Here is an 18,211-nt window from a genome sequence, read left to right on the forward strand (position 1 = left end):
CTCGTCCTTTAATTTCTATATTTCAGTATAGAAATATACTGAATCCCAATCCTTCCCCATCATCATAAACCTCCCTAAATAGCAGAGACTTGCTCTTCTTTGAACATCACAACGAAGAAAGTTCCCCAGTAAATATTTATGGAACATAATAACAGCCAACAGACCCCTAAGTAGTTGTCAAATGACATTCTCAGGCATTCTAGATTTAGTCCAATGATTCTCAAAGCGGAGCATTCAGTAATGTCTGGAGACATTTTTGGTTGTCACAGCTCCAGGGGGGAGCTTTGCTTTTGGTGGGTAGAGTACAGGGATGCTGCTAAACATTCTGTAATGCACAGGTCAGTCCCCCTCATAACAAAGGACTATCCAGCTCCAAATGTCAGTAGTGCCCAGGTAGTTCTTTTCAGAACACAATCCTGATCATGTCACTTTTCAGTTTAAAACTATTAGGGATTTTCTGTAAATACATACATACATACATAATGAATAAACTATTAAGGATTGTCTATTGTTTTCAGGATAAAAACCATAAACACGGATGTAGCCTGGAGTTACCAACTAACAGAAGAGTACATTTCCAATTCTTCTGGTCCTCTTTACCTTGTTTGCTTCACAAAGAAAGAGAATTGGCTTTAAAGGATTTTAATTTTTATAACAACTATTCCTTTATCTATTTCCTTTCATTTTGTCTCTTTTCTCTAATTACAAAGTCCGATGAGTGGCACACACTAATTATTAGGCAGTCTTATCATTTAATGTGAATTCACCTTGTGTTCAGATAGTCACACTAATGAACCATTCATAAATACCAAGAACCTCATTGGTTCAGTTAGCTCAATAAATCTTTCCAGAAAACACACACATGCTCCCCTACCCTACCCTCTTACTCCCCATCCCCCCATGTTTGCCTCAGCCACCATTAACTAGCTTGACTATTTCCTATTACCACAACCTCATCGTTTCTTAAAAAAAGCCAAACAAATCCAAAACATATTTACTAACACAGTTTGAAATGGGGTGATTAGTAATTAAAGCAAAGCAGTAAGATGAAGTACAGCACTCTTAATTTTAAATTGTTTGCTTACTAACTAATTTGCAAAATGTGATCAAGTTTAACGCATCTCTTATTATCACCAGGAATTAAGGATAGCCTACTATATTGCAAACAAGTTTTGAACATAAAATTCTTTTTTTTAATCTCAAAGTCATTTCCAGCTCAAAATTTGAAAGTGGAATTTATGACCTTTCCCCCAAACTTGGTTCTTTTCCAGTGTTCTTACTGATGTTGACTGGCAAAGTCAACCATGTATTTATATAAGCTTGAAACTTGGGAATCTCTTTGCCTCTCATTCCATCCACTTTTCAATTACCATTTAGACATACATCCCCATTTCTCAGAGCCTTCTCCCATTCTTCCCATTGCTGCCACATCACAGTCTCTGCCTTCTCCATCTTAGCCCAAACTACCTTCTCTCTTGCCTGGATTATTACAGTAGCTTCCCAACCACTCTTAAAACCCTTCCTCATCCTTGCCTTCCTCACATCTGTTTTTGCTATTGTAGCATGAATGATTCTTTCAAACTCAGTCCTGGTGTGTTCTCTTTAGTTAAAATCCTTTGAGAGGCTTCTAGTGTTCTTAGGATAAAAACAGAAACTCTCTTTCACTTCACTTTTCACATTCTAGTTCTCTATGCTTCCTTAGTTTCTTCAATAGGTCCATTCCCTCTCACCACAGGACTTAGCACACCCTGTACTCCCCTGCTTTTAATGCTTTCCTGTCCTTCTGACTACTCAGTCAGGTCTTCTGTTAAAAACTTTTAGAGAACTATGTAAACTCCCTTTCATAGCATGTGTTACAGTTCTAGAGTTATCCTCCTGATTGGGTTTGCTAATGTTTGTTCCCCCTCTAGTCTGCAAGCTACAAAAGAGAAGGAATTTTGTTTGTTTTTTCCTTACCATCAAATTATCAATATCCAACATAGTTAAATGAATGAATGAATAAAGTGGCTGATAATGTGAATTACTTTTTTTTTTTTTTTTTTTTTTTTTTTTTTTAGAAAAGAGAGTATCTTTTAAAGGAAAAGCTATGTTGTGCATGAAATCAAATCGTGGCTAATTCCAAACTAGATGTGCAAAGCAGCCATTAGCACTCAATCCAGGTCCTTGTATAAAAATATGTGAATGGGACACCTGGGTGGCTCAGTCAGTTAAATGTCAGCCTTCCTCTCCAGTCATGATCAGAGTCCCAGGACTAAGCCCCGCATTGGGCTCCCTGCTCAGCGGGGAGTCTGCTTCTCCCTGCTCTTCCCCCCACAGCCCTGCTCCTGTTCTTTCTCTCTCCCTCAAATCAATCAATCAATCAATTAATCTTTAAAAAATATGTGAGTAGAAGCATAAGAGTTAACCTACTATACACACAAAGCACATGCACACTTAGAATTTTTTCTGCTTACAGCTCTGCTGTGGACAAGTGTCTTAGATGACTCACTCTTTTAGGGGTAATCCCAGGTTAAGACTCATATATAATCAAACATAGAGGAGATAACTGATGAAAAATTAGAAAAGATGCTTAACTTCTGGTAGCTGAGTTTTAAAAACTCTTAGAGGTGGATAAGTTAGTCAACAACTAGGATTTTTTTTTAGGAAAAAAAAAAACAACAAAATTATTCCTAGGAAAATGACAACAAGAGCAAAAGACTGTGATGTGAAAAATGTCATTGCTACCTCGCAGTTCTCCTTCTGTAACTTTGTTAATCAAGGGAGCCATCCCCACAGGGCTCTCCTTCTCTCCATTTTCAATCCTCCTATTATCAGTTTTTTCTAATGATCTGATAAACCACTTATTCCAAGGTGTAGATGACAGATGAGGCAATCTCAGAAATACTGCCCTTAAAAAAAATAGAATCAAGGCAAAGGTGTGAGGCTCAATGGTGGGATTTTAGCCATCTTAATGCAGGGGAAGGCCCAGTGGGTGAGGACACTGGGGAACCTGAAACTTCACCTGGGGGAAAGATCTCTTTTTTCAGGTAGCTGCTGTGACAGTATTTTGTAGTCAAATTCCTCTGAATGATTCAAAGACTAAGCTGTGCCAACTGTTGCATTGCTGGGCAAATATTGGCTACCCATTTGAATAACTGGGGGAGCTTTTAAAAAACACTGATACGTAGATCCAATGCAGATTAATTAAATCAGAATCATTAGGATGCCCCTGCCACCTTAACATTTTTAAAAAGCTCACAGGCTGATTCTAAATTTTGATCAGGGCTGTGAACCACTAATCTAGCTGTAGTTATCAATAAAGATTTTTTTTTTAATTTTGAGCTACACAAGGATTTTTAATCCTGCTCCAATCCTGCTTCAGAAAGTCTTTCTCCTCTCGGTTGCATGTTTGTGCTTTACTCATGCCCTTTTCTATTCCTTTCAAAGGAGGCATTCACTTGCTCTCCTTGCCCTGAGTCTGCTCCACCATCACTGCTACCATGCCTCTATACATACATACTCAGTATGCTTACACCAAGAGTATGGACTGGAGTTCAGCTGTGCAGATGAAGAAGTTTGGGGAGAGGATAATAATCAAGTTCTGAACCAAAACAACCATTGAGAGTTTCTGAGAATTATTTCTCTAATGCCAAGGATTTGATTTGCTATGGAATTTCCTTAAAATATCCTCTTTTATACATGGGAGAGATAGTGATTAGTAACTAAAACAGTTGTGTTCACACTTTTGGGTTTGCTCACTGTCTGTAGTAAAAGTGTGATTTTGAGACAAGCTAGGCATTCCTTTGTGGCTTTTCCATATAGAGCACTCTAGGATGCATCTGTTCTAATAGTCGCAAGGTACAAAATTGACTGAAAATAAACCAAAACTTTAATATAAGAGCCTAAAACTGTAACCTCTTAGAAGAAACATAAGAAGTAAAATTTTATGACTTTGGGTTTGGCAACCTTTCCTTAGATATGGCACCAAAAGCATGAATAACAAAAGAAAAATTAGATAAATTGGACTTCATTAAAATTAAAACATCTGTGTATCAAAGGGCATTAGAAGAGGCAACCTATAGAACAGGATGAGAATGCTTGCAAAACATGTATCTGATAAGAGCTTAATATCTAGAATATATAAAGAACTCCTACAACTCAACAATAAAAGACAAATGACCCAAATAAAACTGGGCAAAGGACTTGAATAACATTTTTCCAAGATAGTATACAAGTGGCCAATAAGCACATGGAAAGATACTCAGTATCATTAGCCATTAGGGAAGTCTAAATCAAATCACAATGACATAACATTAGACATGCACTAGGATGGCAATAATAAAAAAGTAATAACAAGTGTTGTTAAAGATGTGGAGAAGGGGCACCTGAGTGGCTCAGTCTGTTAAGTGCTGCCTTCAGCTTTGGTTGTGATCCCAGGGCCCTGAGATTGAACCCCGAGCCGGATACCTGCTCAGTGGGGAAGTCTGTTTTCTCCCTCTGCCCCTCCCCCTGCTTATGCTCTCTCAAATAAATAAATAAAAATCCTAAAAAAAAAAAAAATGATGTGAAGAAATTGCTACCATATAGTTCTGGCAGGCTTGTAAATGGTTTAACCACATGAAAAACAGTTTACTGTTTCCTCCAAAAGTTAACATAGAATTGGTATATGATATAGCCATTCCATCCTAGATATATATACCCCAAAGAAGTGCAAACAGGGACTCGGGGGCACCTGGGTGGCTCAGTGGGCTAAAGCCTCTGCCTTCGGCTCAGGTCATGATCTCAGGGCTCCTGGGATCGAGCCCCGCATCGGGCTCTCTGCCTCAGTGGAGAGCCTGCTTCCTCCTCTCTTGATCTCCCCTCTGCCTGCCTCTCTGCCTACATGTGATCTCTGTCTGTCAAATAAATAAATAAAATCTTAAAAAAAAAAAAAAACAGGGACTCCACTAGATATCTGAATGCCACTGTTCACTGTAGATTTATTCACCATAACCAGAAAGTAGAAACAACCCAAGTCCATCAACGATGAAAGGAAAAACAAATATGACATGAAATATTATTCAGTCATAAAAAGGGATGGAGTTCTGATACCTACTATTAATATGGATAACTTCGAAAACATTATGCAGAGTGAATAAGCCAGAAACAAAAGGACAAATTTATATGAATTCACGTATATGAAATATCTAGACAGGCAAACTCAGAGATAGGAAACAGATTAGAACTCATCATGGGCTGGAGAGAGGGGGATTGGGAGTTGTCGCTTAATAGTTACACAGTTTCTGTTTGGGATGATGATACATTGGGAAATAAAGAGGATGGTTGAACAACATTGTGAATGTAATTAATACCACTGAACTGTACACTAAAAATTGTTAAATGGCATATTTATTTTAAATATATGCTACACAGTAGAATAGCTTAAAGAGAACTAATTGTTGAAGATTTTAATTCAAAAACTTAGTTTTCGGGGCACCTGGGTGGCTCAGTGGGTTAAAGCCTCTGCCTTCGGCTCATGTCATGATCCCAGAGTCCTGGGATCGAGCCTTGCATGGGCTCTCTGCTTGGCAGGGGAACTTGCTTCCCCCTCTCTCTCTGCCTGCCTGTGATCTCTGTATGAGTTGTGATCTCTGTCTGTGAAATAAATAATAAAATCTTCAAACTTAGTTTTCTGTTGAATACTTCCTACATTTTTATATTGAAATGTATAACGGTAGATTTTATAGTTTGGGAAAATAGGAATCAGACAGAAAATACTATTAAAAATGTATCTCAGTACCATAAAGTTTTAGAAAACAACTATATTTTAGAAGATATCTCATAGTGCCACCAGATTGTGTCATGGCGCTAATTCTTAAATGTCATATGAAATGACAACTGTAGGAAAGAGACAAGACTACCAGATTCAAAGGTCAGAAAACCTGAAGCTGATTCTCAACCTGACACTTATTTGCTATGAGTTTCAGAAAAAGCACACTATGTTATTAGTCTTGGTCTTCTTATATATAAGAGGGAATAACAATTCTGTGTATTAAACGATTAAATAAAAATAAGATATATATCTATGATCACCTAGAAAACCCTCTTAGCCACACGGTGGAAGAAACCCAACTGTTCATAATGGGTGAGTAGAAAACAAATATGGTATATACTATAGTGGAATATTAGTCTCAAAAAGGAAGGAAATTCTGCAATATGCCCTAACATGGATGAACCTGGGGGACAATCTGTTAGTAAAATAAACAGTCACAAAAGATAAAATAATGTCTTATCTGTAGTATTTAAAGTAGTCACATTACTAGGAACAGAAAGTAGTAATGGTGGTTGCCAGAGGCTGGGGAGGGGGAACGGAGGGTTATTGTTTATTGGATTTAGGGTTTCAGTTTTACAAGATGAAAAGGTCTGCAGATTCATGCATAACAATGTGAATATACTTAGCACTATTGCACTATACACTAAAAATGGTTAAGATGTAAACTCTATGTTATGTGAATTTACCACATTTTAAAAAGTCAATGCCAAATATATATTAGGTGCTCAAAAATGCATGTAAAAATCCAAATGGCCCCATATCACAAATTAACAATGAGAAGAAGTTCACGAAGAAGAGAAAAGGCTCTGCCACATGTAACTGAACATATAGATTGAAAACTGGCTGTCCACAGTCAAAGAGCAATTTCTTATTAGCATATTAAATTACGACACAGTTTGGGTTTTTCCATTATCAAAGAATGAAATATTTATAATTTGGGATGCATTTTAATTACTTCCACTAAGGTCTATAAAGTTATTTTATTATAAAACATAAGAAGTGGAGGGAAAGTTTTGGCCTTAATTGGAGGCTAGTATCAGAAATAATAAATTTGGTTTACAATATCCCCACTGGCAATTAAAAAAAAATTTCAATTCTGCATAGAAGCACCAGCTTTATGAGGCTCAAGATGACATTGACTGAGTTACGTTATTAGTGGGTCAATTCACAAGGCGGGGCAGAGCTCTGTACCTGCTCCAGGCAGGGAAGACACAAAGGAGAAGATGGAGACTGTACCCTCTGGAGTTGACAGCTCATTTGGGGACAGGGCCTAGTTACACAGGCTCGCATGCATCATGCCTAAAGAAACAGTCACACAGCACAATGAATGACTGTGTCAATAGCAAAAACTAAGTATACCAATGAAGGGTGGTGCCACGGCTGTTTCCTTATTCCTAGAGGTTTGCTCCTACCTACACTGAAAACTCTATCTTGAAAGTTGTGACCAAAAAAAATTCCAGGTCCTAATGGACAACTCCTGGTTTTTCAAAGCCACACCCACTCTTTGATTATGTTCTAAAATAAACATCTAAAAAACAGAAACAAAGGCAACATTTTGAAAAAGAATTTACCTTATAGTTAAAATATAGCCATCCTCTGGGACATGTTCCGTGTTGTTTTGGGGTATTTTCCTCTTTCTCTATGACCCAAACCTTCTTTCGCTTACAGAGATGCCAGGCATAGAAATGGAACACTCTTCAGTAGCCCATAGTCCTAGAAGAGTAAATGGGTTGAATGACATGGAACAATGCTGGCTCTTAGTAGGCGTTCTTTATCACATTATGACTGCTGATGGTTTATCATAATTTCTTTAATCTACAAATTCAAACTAAACTGCTAATGGTAGAGTTCTCTAACAATAAGAACAGATTGGGCAGGTGCTAAATCAGTAAATCTAATTCAAGAATGTAGAAATTTTGCAACTGCAAAACAAACAAATAAACAAAACCCCAACTAACTAAAATACTACAGTTGAAATCACAGAACTGATTAAAATTCTGAGAATATTTGGTTTGATTAACAAAAGAATGCAGAGTAATATTTTTGTTTTAAAATATTCAACTTCAATATAAGGAGAAAAATGATTCTAAAACAATAAATGATCATTTCTAATTTATAATTCTTTAGAAAATACACAGTTTTGAAAAATTAACTCAGTAACTTCTAAGAAAGAAGCCGTTTTTGACACTGACCCTTAAAAAAAAAAACAGGCATACATAGACATGCCCTCAGGAAGATATATCCCAAAGTCCTTAGCCTCCTGGAAAATGTATTTTAATTTAGAAGAGCTATATTTTCAGAGTAAAGGTTATAGAATGCATTTCATTAGCATTCAAGCTATAAATCCCAGAATAGGGCAAGGATGCATGTAAATTGCAAAGGCAGTTTCAGTTTTCTAGTGTGAGGGATATAAGCCAAAAACTGTTGGCATTTTGAAGGAGGGGCTGGAATGCTATTTTTAATGCAAGTTAGCTTCTAGTCTTCCAGAATCACAAAACAGCCTTTCTGTAGGCTGTTGTGACACCTGCTGGCAAAAGAGAGCTGATTAACAACGTGGTTTTCCCTTTTCCCTGCAGAAACCCTTACACTAAGGGTTGTTTTCCATATTTATCCCTCTCCTGATTTGGGGCACAGGTTCCTTATGAATCCATTAAAGGTCAGGAACATAATTACCTTTTATAGGATGGAAAGAGTGGGATGGATAACACTGTACTGATGAACTGAATTCAATTTAAAAACCTGTCTTAAAGGTACATGTATTTCTAAATACAGCCTGGAAGTAGTTGGTGTTCTATGGCAAAAGCAGTTAGTGCCAAGTATTAAAAAAATACTGAACTCAATGAAAATTTTTCTTAAATGGGAAAGTGGGGAGGAAATTCCAAGGGGTTAAAGTTCTGGCCAATTATAACTGAATCATGAAGAAGAGATTTTTAAAATGGGCCCATATTGAAATTTTTTAGAGGCTTTTATCTATCAGGCATATTTTTGACCAGTTTCACTCGGTCTATTTCTGGTGCTGTTCTGGTGCATGAGGAATGACTTATCTGGTTGTAATTCATTTCCAAGAACATGAATGCTGGAATTAACTGTAGGAATGGCCATCCTTAACACTTAAGACTAATGAAACTCATCACATTCAATTAAAAAGCAAGCTAGCCAAACAAAACCTTCTCACTGAACTAATGCAATGAAAAGGAGACTTTAAGCCTTCTGAAAATTTTCAGTTTGTATTATAAACCCAAAAATGGATAAATAAAATAACCTGTTATGGACGAAATGAAGCCACATCTCTGGCTCTGATTATTCATAGATCCTTGTCCTCCTTTGTCCCAGTTCTGGTAGATTACTGGCGCTCCATTTCTCCAGCTGTAGGTAAATTAAGAATTTTAAGGTCTTCTTTATTCCGTATGTTTAATCTCCAACACCATTCTTGGAGTTCTGGGGTAATTTTTATTAAATTAAAAAGATACTCATATCTTTGGCTAGAGAAATGAAAATTTATAAGTTAAAGATAATGTTTGACGGCTACTCAACAACTGATCACTAAAATCTCATCCAATCATTCTGCAAATAAAACCCGTCAAACAAAGTAAAATGCAAATTGATCTAGTTCCATACCGAAATTCATCATTGGCTTTTTCTTCTCGAAGTCCAATCCACCAATTTACACCAAACTTTGATAGCTATTAAAGAGAAAAAAAAGAAAATGTCAGCTTTTATTCTACTTGTTTTCCCTTTTCACTATTAAGATTAATGGGGTTCCTGTTAATAGCTTTCTATTCTTCAGTATTTTACTCAATTACCTAAAGAAGAGTACACTAAGGCCTAGCATCTTGAGAGAACCTGAAACTTCATTATTTCCAAATAGTCCCTCCTCATTATGTAGGAAATTGGAATCAAATATTGAAACTCTTTCTTACAAGTTTCCCGATGTATTTAAAAGTAAATTTTCTAACTCTCAAATAGGGCTTTAAACAGTAATATTTTAAAGTAAAATAGGATGTGGACTCCTATTTTTTGACTAAAAATTCAATGGTTTCTCATCTCAGTGATTTATATTTCACTGCATATATCACACTGTTTGAAAAACAATTCAAGGCACCAAGACATCAATAGTAAAAAGAATTTTGAATTTTTGGCATTAGCCTGATTGTTAAGCTTTTAAACTTGAGTATTAGCACCCTCCCCATTTTAATAGAGAGACACAAGATAGGACAAAGGAATACTACAGAACTTCCACTGCTTAACAACCAGAAAATTATTTCTATATTTTACTAATTTTGTACCATTATTTATCACACAGATCTCAGTGCAATAAAGTATAAAATGAAACAGCATGTTCACACATGTGTGCATGCACACACATACACACACACACACACACACACACACACACACTACAGCAAATGTAATAGTGGACTTATGACCCAGGAAATTGAAATTCCCTCTTTACCTATAAAAGAGGAAGAATCAGTAAGGATTTCTAAGATCTCTAAATCAATATACTTTATTGCGTGTATGTGAAATGTAACTTAATTTTTTTTTAAATTTTATTTATTTATTTGACAGAGATCACAAGTAGGCAGAGAGGCAGGCAGAGAGAGAGGAGGAAGCAGGCTCCCTCTGAGCAGAGAGCCCGATGTGGGGCTCGATCCCAGGACCCTGGGATCATGACCTGGGCCGAAGGCAGAGGCTTTAACCCACTGAGCCACCCAGGCGCCCCTGAAATGTAACTTAATTTTTAAGCTAAAAACCTGTTAATTTGAAGGCATTGTGTATTTAAATTCATACTTCATTTCTTCTGTAAAAATTGGAGAATACATTTTAAGATACCTATATTTTTTTCCACATGAATGTTGGGTCATCATACAACAGAATCTAATAGCTCTCTAACATTTTAATTTATAAACAGATATTTTTATTCCTTGAACAGTGTGGCTGTCTGCCATATCAGCAATTTGAGAATAATGCAAGATGGAACAGCTATAATTTGGGATCCCTGAGGTGTTGTTTCATGGACATGTTCTTACATGCTGAATTTAGATTCCCATTGTCAGGCTTTGGAATGGGTCCATTGAGACTGGCTGTGAACTCAGTGGGAGAACCACAACAATTTCATTCAATCTAAAAGAGGTCTCATGTGCAACAATAGTGGAAATCATGGCCCGATTGTTCACTGCCCCAATTAAGGACCTCTAAAGAGAAATTATAACTACTACATGTTAAGTGACATATTTATTGCCACATCAATTACAGCATGGTGATCCTCCACATGGCACATCACAACCTGTTGTGATACGGAATAGAACTGCAAGCTAGAAGGACAAGCTAGAAGATTTCCAGGGTGAAAAAAAAATCCATGGTGAAAAATAGGTGTTGTAAATTTTAGCTTAAGTATCAAATTACAAAAAAAAGACTGATTAATATTCTTCATATAAAAATGTAATATGACCACCGATTTCATAACATGAACTATGTTTTATTACTGTCATTATAGATAGCATCATATGGGAAGAATACTTATTAAAAAAATAAAATACAGCAATAGGCAATATAATCTATGAAGTAATTCATCTATGAAATAATGTAAGGAAGAGTAACCTGTCATGTCTTCAAATGTTTCCATCAAAAATATCAAAACTAAGTTATTTTAAGGGTTTAAAACACTATATTTTGGAGGATAACTAATACATTTGATATATTTTTGCTAGAAGTATTTAGACATGAAATTATTTTTTTAAAGATTTTATTTATTTATTCCAGAGACAGAGAGAGAGAGAGAGAGAGCACAAGGAAAGGGTGCAGAAGGAGAGGGAGAAGCAGGCTTCCTGCTGAGGAGGGAGCCTGATGCAGGGCTCAGTTCTTGGACCCTGGCATCATGACCTGAGCCAACTGCAGTTGTTGCTTAAGTGACTGAGCCACCCAGGTGCCCCTAGACATGAAATTAAAATAAGAAGAACTTGCAATTTTGAAATGCAAATATTGTACAACGCAGCATAAAAATGTTAGGGGATTAATTGGCTAGCAGTTCATGTTAAACAACTCCTAAAGTGCTTATGGCTTTTTACTTTTTTGGCATTAATCTAACCAAAATGATAGCTCAAAAAAGAAGTACTCAAAAAATTCACTCTCATCATGCCTGTAGTATTCTGTTATTCAAAGAGAAAATACTGACTAACCACTTTTTCAAGACAGAAACATCTTGTTTTAAAAAAATCTCCTTCAGATTTAAAAAATTGCATCCAGCTTTCTTTTTCAATAGTTAGTTCTTTTATTTTCCAACTAAATGCTATTTTTGCTTTTCCCATTTCTGAGTTACTACTCTTTATAGGGAAACTATACAACACAAATGTAATACTAAAAATACTTAATTAGGGGCACCTAGGTGACTTAGTCAAGCTTAAGCATCTGCCTTTGGCTCAGGTCATGATCCCAGGATCCTGGGATTGAACCCTGCATTGGACTTGCTTCTCAGCAGTCTGCCTCTCTCTTTCCTTGCTGCTCATGCTCTCTCACTATCTCTGTCTCTGTCTCTCTCTCAAATAAATAAATAAAATCTTTAAACAATATTTAACTACTATTCTGATTCTTCCTGCACTCACAGGATACGAGTATGCCACAAAAGTGAGTGGCATGATCTCTACATGTTTAGTTCCTCATCCTGGAATAAAAAAACTTTCTGGACAGACTCATTCTAGTAGGACATTCATAGATATGGAATTTCTTACTCATGAAGTGTAAATGGTCACCATAAATGTCACTACTACCACCTAACACAGCCATAGATTATGTGATAATAAGAACTGCTTTGGGAATATACAGCTTTCTTCTTTCTAAATTGATACCCTTTTCCCGTAGGTCCCTTGCCCCTTTCCAGTCTATACATTTAAAACCATCCAGTAATTGTCTTTTGTAGTACAGCGTGGTGTTAGATCAGTCAGCTGCTCATGCATCATACCGACAGAGCGTTCTGTATCAACATGGTTACAGACCGTGTTGCAATTTTGCCATGTAAGACACCACAAGGTTTGTCTGGTTTGATATCACAACTAGGTCCAGTCCTCAACCAGTGTCGTGGCACTAGCTCTCAAACAGCTAAACCCATGGATTTTACTATTCTCTTCTACAGGAGGTATTAACCCTGCCATCCTCACTGGCTTGCCAACCACTAATAATTGGGAGAGTGAATTCAGGGAAAGGTGAAGAGAGAAGACCTGCAGATACTCCTAGAGGAGCTGAGCTCCGTTGGAAAGATCTAAAGAAGGTTTCATCGCTCTTGTCTGAGACAGAGCTGGCACCATCTTTTGGAGAGGGATTTTAGAACTCTTTTTGATTTTTATGTAACGAAGACATTGTGCTCTTATATTCCCCCTACACTGCGTTCTGCTGCCAGCAGAAGGTTTTTAAATAACCCTGTAAGTCAGATGGCCTGGGTTCACTTCCAGATTCTATCACTTAGCTGCTGTGGAAGTAACCAAGTTGCTTCACCTCTTTGGAGTTTTAGCTTTCTTAACTGTAAAATGTACTAATAATAGACTTCCCTCAGAGAGTCCCTGGAAAGATTAAATGCCATTAAATATTAGTACTGAATGCAGTGCCAGACACAATTATAAGTATTGGCCAAAAATCAGTTCCATTTGAGACATGCACTTTGTCCTATCTATGGATGAACTGGTTTTCAGACATTGACCTGATGTCTTGTTATTGCCACCAGGAATCTGTTGTTTTGTTAAAGAAACAAACGTATTTTCTGACATGCTGATGCTTAAAATGGATTTGGCTTGAGTGTTCCATTTATACTAGAGGAAGGGTGGTAAAAAAAATTTAGCACACAAGCTAATAGTGGGGAGTATCTTGTTCTTGTGGTTGGTCTATCACTGAGACTCTATAGGACTGTGGAGTTGTCACCCAACACCCCTGTTTTTCAGCTTTTTCCATTACAACTCAGTAGTAGTCCTGACCTACCTGCACCTTGCAGACTGTCTATGCATCAAACAGGATTATAGAAATGGAAAAGGTCCATGAGCTGTAAGGGAAGACATTTCTCTTACACGCCAAGGATGCTTTTAATATACAGCTTCATTTTCACAATCAACTTACAAATGTAAAAAGATGATAGCTCAAGAAAGGATTCCTGGTGATTGTGAAATAATGTTAAATTATGGAAAAGAAAAAACTTTTTTTTCTTACTTTCAGAGATTTCCTAGGGAAAATGGGAGTGAGTTTCCCCCCTTGGTGGCATGTTGATAATTTGTGCATGTTGCTCCCTTTTCACTTACTATTATTTCCAGCTTTTTAAAAACAGAGACTCTATCTCATTTTTGTGTTCTTGACATTTTTATGTCTTTGACAAATATCACAATGCCTGACACATACCTATGCTCAGTAAGTGCCTGTTGAAGAAATACACTGAGAACGTACACTATTCCTTGGTAGTCTGCTTCATTATTTAACAGGTTTTGCATGCTCCTTTTCAATTGGTCTAGCTCCTCAAAGATTGTCCAAGTCTTTATCTTAAATTGAAATGGAAAACCACTCCTTATCATTTTCTGAATACTGAGTCTTTATAGACTTAAAAATACTATATTCTTATAAGTAAAATTCAACTTTGAAATAGTCATGCACATGAACCATCCCACCATCTCCCGCCCCACGTACACCTTGTCCCTCATTTATGCTTTATTTTCCTCCATGGCATTTATCTATTTATCTTTTAATAAAATATTATATAATGCTATGAACTATATTGATTATAGTCTTTCTTCCCAGACTAGACTCTAAGCTCCCTGAGGGCAGGAATTTGGTCTATTTTAATCACTGATAGAGCCCCAGCCCTTAGAAGAGTAGACTCTGAATAAGTATGTGTTGGATGATTGGATGAACCTCATTAAAGCAATAAAACTCTACTTCCTCATAACTGTTGCTCATAGAGCTATTGCTAATAGAGAATGAAGATAAGTGAAATGACTGACCAACATAGTAAACCTGTGTTTCCATTATTTTCTCTTAATTCCTGTAACAGGAAGAAAATTAACTCTCAAAAATCTGTGGCTTTAAATGAAACTTAAATAAATGCCTGAATTCAAATATAAAAAAAAAATCCCCCCAATGACAGAAGAAGGAGCTAAGTTCTGAATTTCTCATGGTTAATTGTACTTCAATACCGCTTTAATTTTGCTGTGGATAAATTCTTGCTCATGTGCAGAATGAATTGTGAGAAGATCACCACGCAGCCAGCCACAGACAAACTCAAAGGAGGGCCATTCTGCAGCATAGGTATGAAAAAGATACTCCGCATCCTGATAAAAGAGCCAGGGTGCATCTGAAAAACAACAAAACCAAAAAAACAAAACCAATGCAAATGATGCAAAATCCATTGACTGATATAATGCAAATAGGCTATGCTATGATTGACCCCTAAATTTGTAATTTGGTCACTTAGCATTAAAAAAAAGTGTGTGTGTGTTATACATAAATAAGTATATTTACACACACTTTACTAAGCATATAATTTGCTTATTTTCTTGTTTTTTCTCATCTAAGGAATTTCATCTGTATTGCAAGATCTGGGATAAAAGCATATTTTAAAATCACGTGTCACAAAACAGTGTTAAGCTATAATATGAATCTTTCATCATTTAATGACTTTTATTAATGTGACCATTATTTAATTTGAACAAATCAGTTCTAGATTGACTTAAGAGAAGAGAGGCTCGATTGGAGGAGTGCAATAATACAGTAATGGTATATAATGGCACGTAGTTAGAAATTCAAGAATTGCCAGGATAGTTCTTACCGTGCTGATACCAGGGTGGAATCTTGGGTCTCACATCTGCAAAGTGAAAGCAAACCACCTTGAGTGACCTTCCTTTGCAAGGACGCCATCTCTGAATTACTTCAGCTCTAAACATGGTATTTTGTACTTTGCTTTTAAAGAGACCATTTCCAGGTACTTCGTGCTGTTTGAAATATGGTTAGTTCTTATACTTGAAGAGGAGGCTCACAGGAGGCCTCTGGTTAAAGAAGAAAGGATGCGAACACTTGTCAAGGGCCTACTGTGTGTCACACATGGTGTTAGGTTCTTTCACTCACTCATTTGACAAGTAATTTTGTTTGCTTGTAATGTCACAGTGACATTTCTTCCAGGTTGTACTAGAAAAATACCATATTCCACAGTATAGTTGGTTATCCTCATTTCCTAGTAATTAAACTAGCATACTGCTCTTGTGTTACTTTTCTCATTCCCTTATAAGACATTCTTTGCTAAAATGGTACAATTTGGTTTGTCACGATGGTTGTTGGTACTGTGTTTAAATCTTAGATTTCTGTAACTCTTCACTTGGAAAAGTGCTGCAGATTATTAGAAAGCAACATATAGTAAAGATCTTAATATTTTTACCTCTTGGAATTTTGCATATCCATTCACGTTTGGAACTGCAGTGCAAGGGCAGCAATGTTTTATTTGCCTTATAAACAGCACAATTTCTTGCATCTTCTCCAAAATAAGTATTGTCTAAAAATGAAGAGACAACCTGCAGCAGATGAAGTTCGTTATTTCTTAACGATGATCCCCCACAAAAAGGTTCAAAAGATCAAAAGAGACATCTCTATAAATAAATCACCACAGACTTCTGGAGGAAGCTTAAGATGTCTGGATAAGATTGGAGTTAAAGATTGGTCCACATTTGTGAAGAACAAACTAACCAAACTAGCATTTTTCCTTAAAGATGCTTTTTTTCTTAAAAAGAGGCAAGCAATTCCTTTCTCCAGAAGGAACAAATCAGACCCAAACTTCTGAACTTTCATTGTTGTCTCACTGGCCACAACAGACTAGCCCTGGTACCCCGGAACCCTGGGTAAACTTCTGGAAGGCTCTCATCTGTCAGATTTGGGTCTCATCTGTGATGTAGATTTCTTTCGCATATACACTAAGCTTTTAGTCTTTAATCACTAAATTCTAAATTATCACTAGCTTTAATTGGGAAACTATCCAATGCTTTCCATGTTTGGTCAGGTGAGAGGGATGTTAAATAAAAATTTGGTCTTCTCAATGATTTAACGGCTACCTGACAGGAGAGTGAATGGACCACAGCTAAAACTGGAGCAAAACCTTGGAAAAAAGAGGATACTTGAAACATTTATACTCCTCCTCAAACACGTACACAACTGCACAACAGCTCCTTTAACTTAAAAATATGTAAGCTCAGATTCAGAAGATAGTGGGAGTTTGAAGATTTGTTTTGTCCTGTAGGGAGTGGTAGTGAGCAACTCCATGCACTGCTTCATGGCTTTATCTCTGAACCAAACTTTATTCTGAACCAAACTGTCTATTCCTCTCAATCACTAATAAGATGGTTTTACTAAAACAAAAGGAAGCATTCTCAACCTCTACATAAAATCACATTTCATTTTCCAGGTGCCACACTGACATTAACCACCCAACTGTGCCATGTGGTGACTGCCATTTATGTCACAGGAGGACCTTGCTAAGTTTCTTTTTGCTAAGTTTCTTTCGCTAAGTTTCTTTTGCTCTCTGGGCCTCAGTTTCTTTGATAGCATAGTAGATGGAGGGGGCAGGTGATCTCTAAGGTCTCTTCTTACTCTCGGGTCCTGACATCCTTCTCAGAGAAGCAGTGGTGGAACAGAGGTGGAAATGTTTATATATATGCGTGTGTGTGTGTGTGTGTGTGTGTGTGTGTGTGTTATATGTTATATGTTTAACTAGCATATCCTTGTTATGTTTGTTTTCCACATATTGTTTTCCACAGATCCTTTCCTTGCCATAAATTTTCTCTAGTGGGGCTAGAGACCATTTTTCTCTATTGATCTTTACTATTTCCAAGTTTGGCTGCTGATATTTCCCAGCTAGGAGATATAACATCATGGCTTTGGAGGCCTGGGTCTCCTATGCATTATTTTAGGCAAACTCTTTAAGCATTCTAATAACCACTGCACGGAATCATTATAAGGGTGAAATGAGATCATGCGGCAGTGCGTTCAACCCTTGTCTGCAATATAATTTGGGCTCAATAAATAGGAGCTTCATTAGTTGCTCACTGCCATCTCTTGTTGGCCTCCTAGTTCACAGGTGTAACTGAATACGTTGATTTTGCATGTGTCTTCAGATGGATCTTATTTCAATCTGGGATATGGCTTCATTTTTTCCCCCTATCATCTTGAGGAAAATAGGAGAATTTCTCATTGCACATGAAAAAAAAAATGTCACAGTGACTTCCATCTTTCCTTCACAGAGGTTTTTTACAAGTATAAGGCTGAAAGAAAAGCAAGTTTTTTCCCCCAACTGAATAACTTGCTCTGGTTGAGAAGGAGATGGTATTTCTAAGGCTGGCATTTCTGTCCTTTTAGAGATAAACCAAAATGGTTCTTTTCATTGTGATCTGGACAAGGGTCCCACATTCC

At 36.9% G+C, this 18,211-nt stretch overlaps 1 protein-coding gene across 1 annotated transcript in view; it reads right to left on the reverse strand.

The window, feature by feature from the left end:
- PLA2R1 (phospholipase A2 receptor 1) overlaps window positions 1–18,211 on the reverse strand; it is a 108,986-nt gene that overhangs the window by 15,542 nt on the left and 75,233 nt on the right. Inside the window, 7 exon segments of the mRNA XM_047721863.1 lie at window positions 7,363–7,458; window positions 7,461–7,504; window positions 9,054–9,157; window positions 9,410–9,474; window positions 14,956–15,113; window positions 15,588–15,623; window positions 16,191–16,323. Coding sequence (XP_047577819.1) covers window positions 7,363–7,458; window positions 7,461–7,504; window positions 9,054–9,157; window positions 9,410–9,474; window positions 14,956–15,113; window positions 15,588–15,623; window positions 16,191–16,323 — 636 coding nt within the window.

Source organism: Lutra lutra, chromosome 3, assembly GCF_902655055.1.
Source record: "Lutra lutra chromosome 3, mLutLut1.2, whole genome shotgun sequence".
Taxonomy (NCBI): domain Eukaryota; kingdom Metazoa; phylum Chordata; class Mammalia; order Carnivora; family Mustelidae; genus Lutra; species Lutra lutra.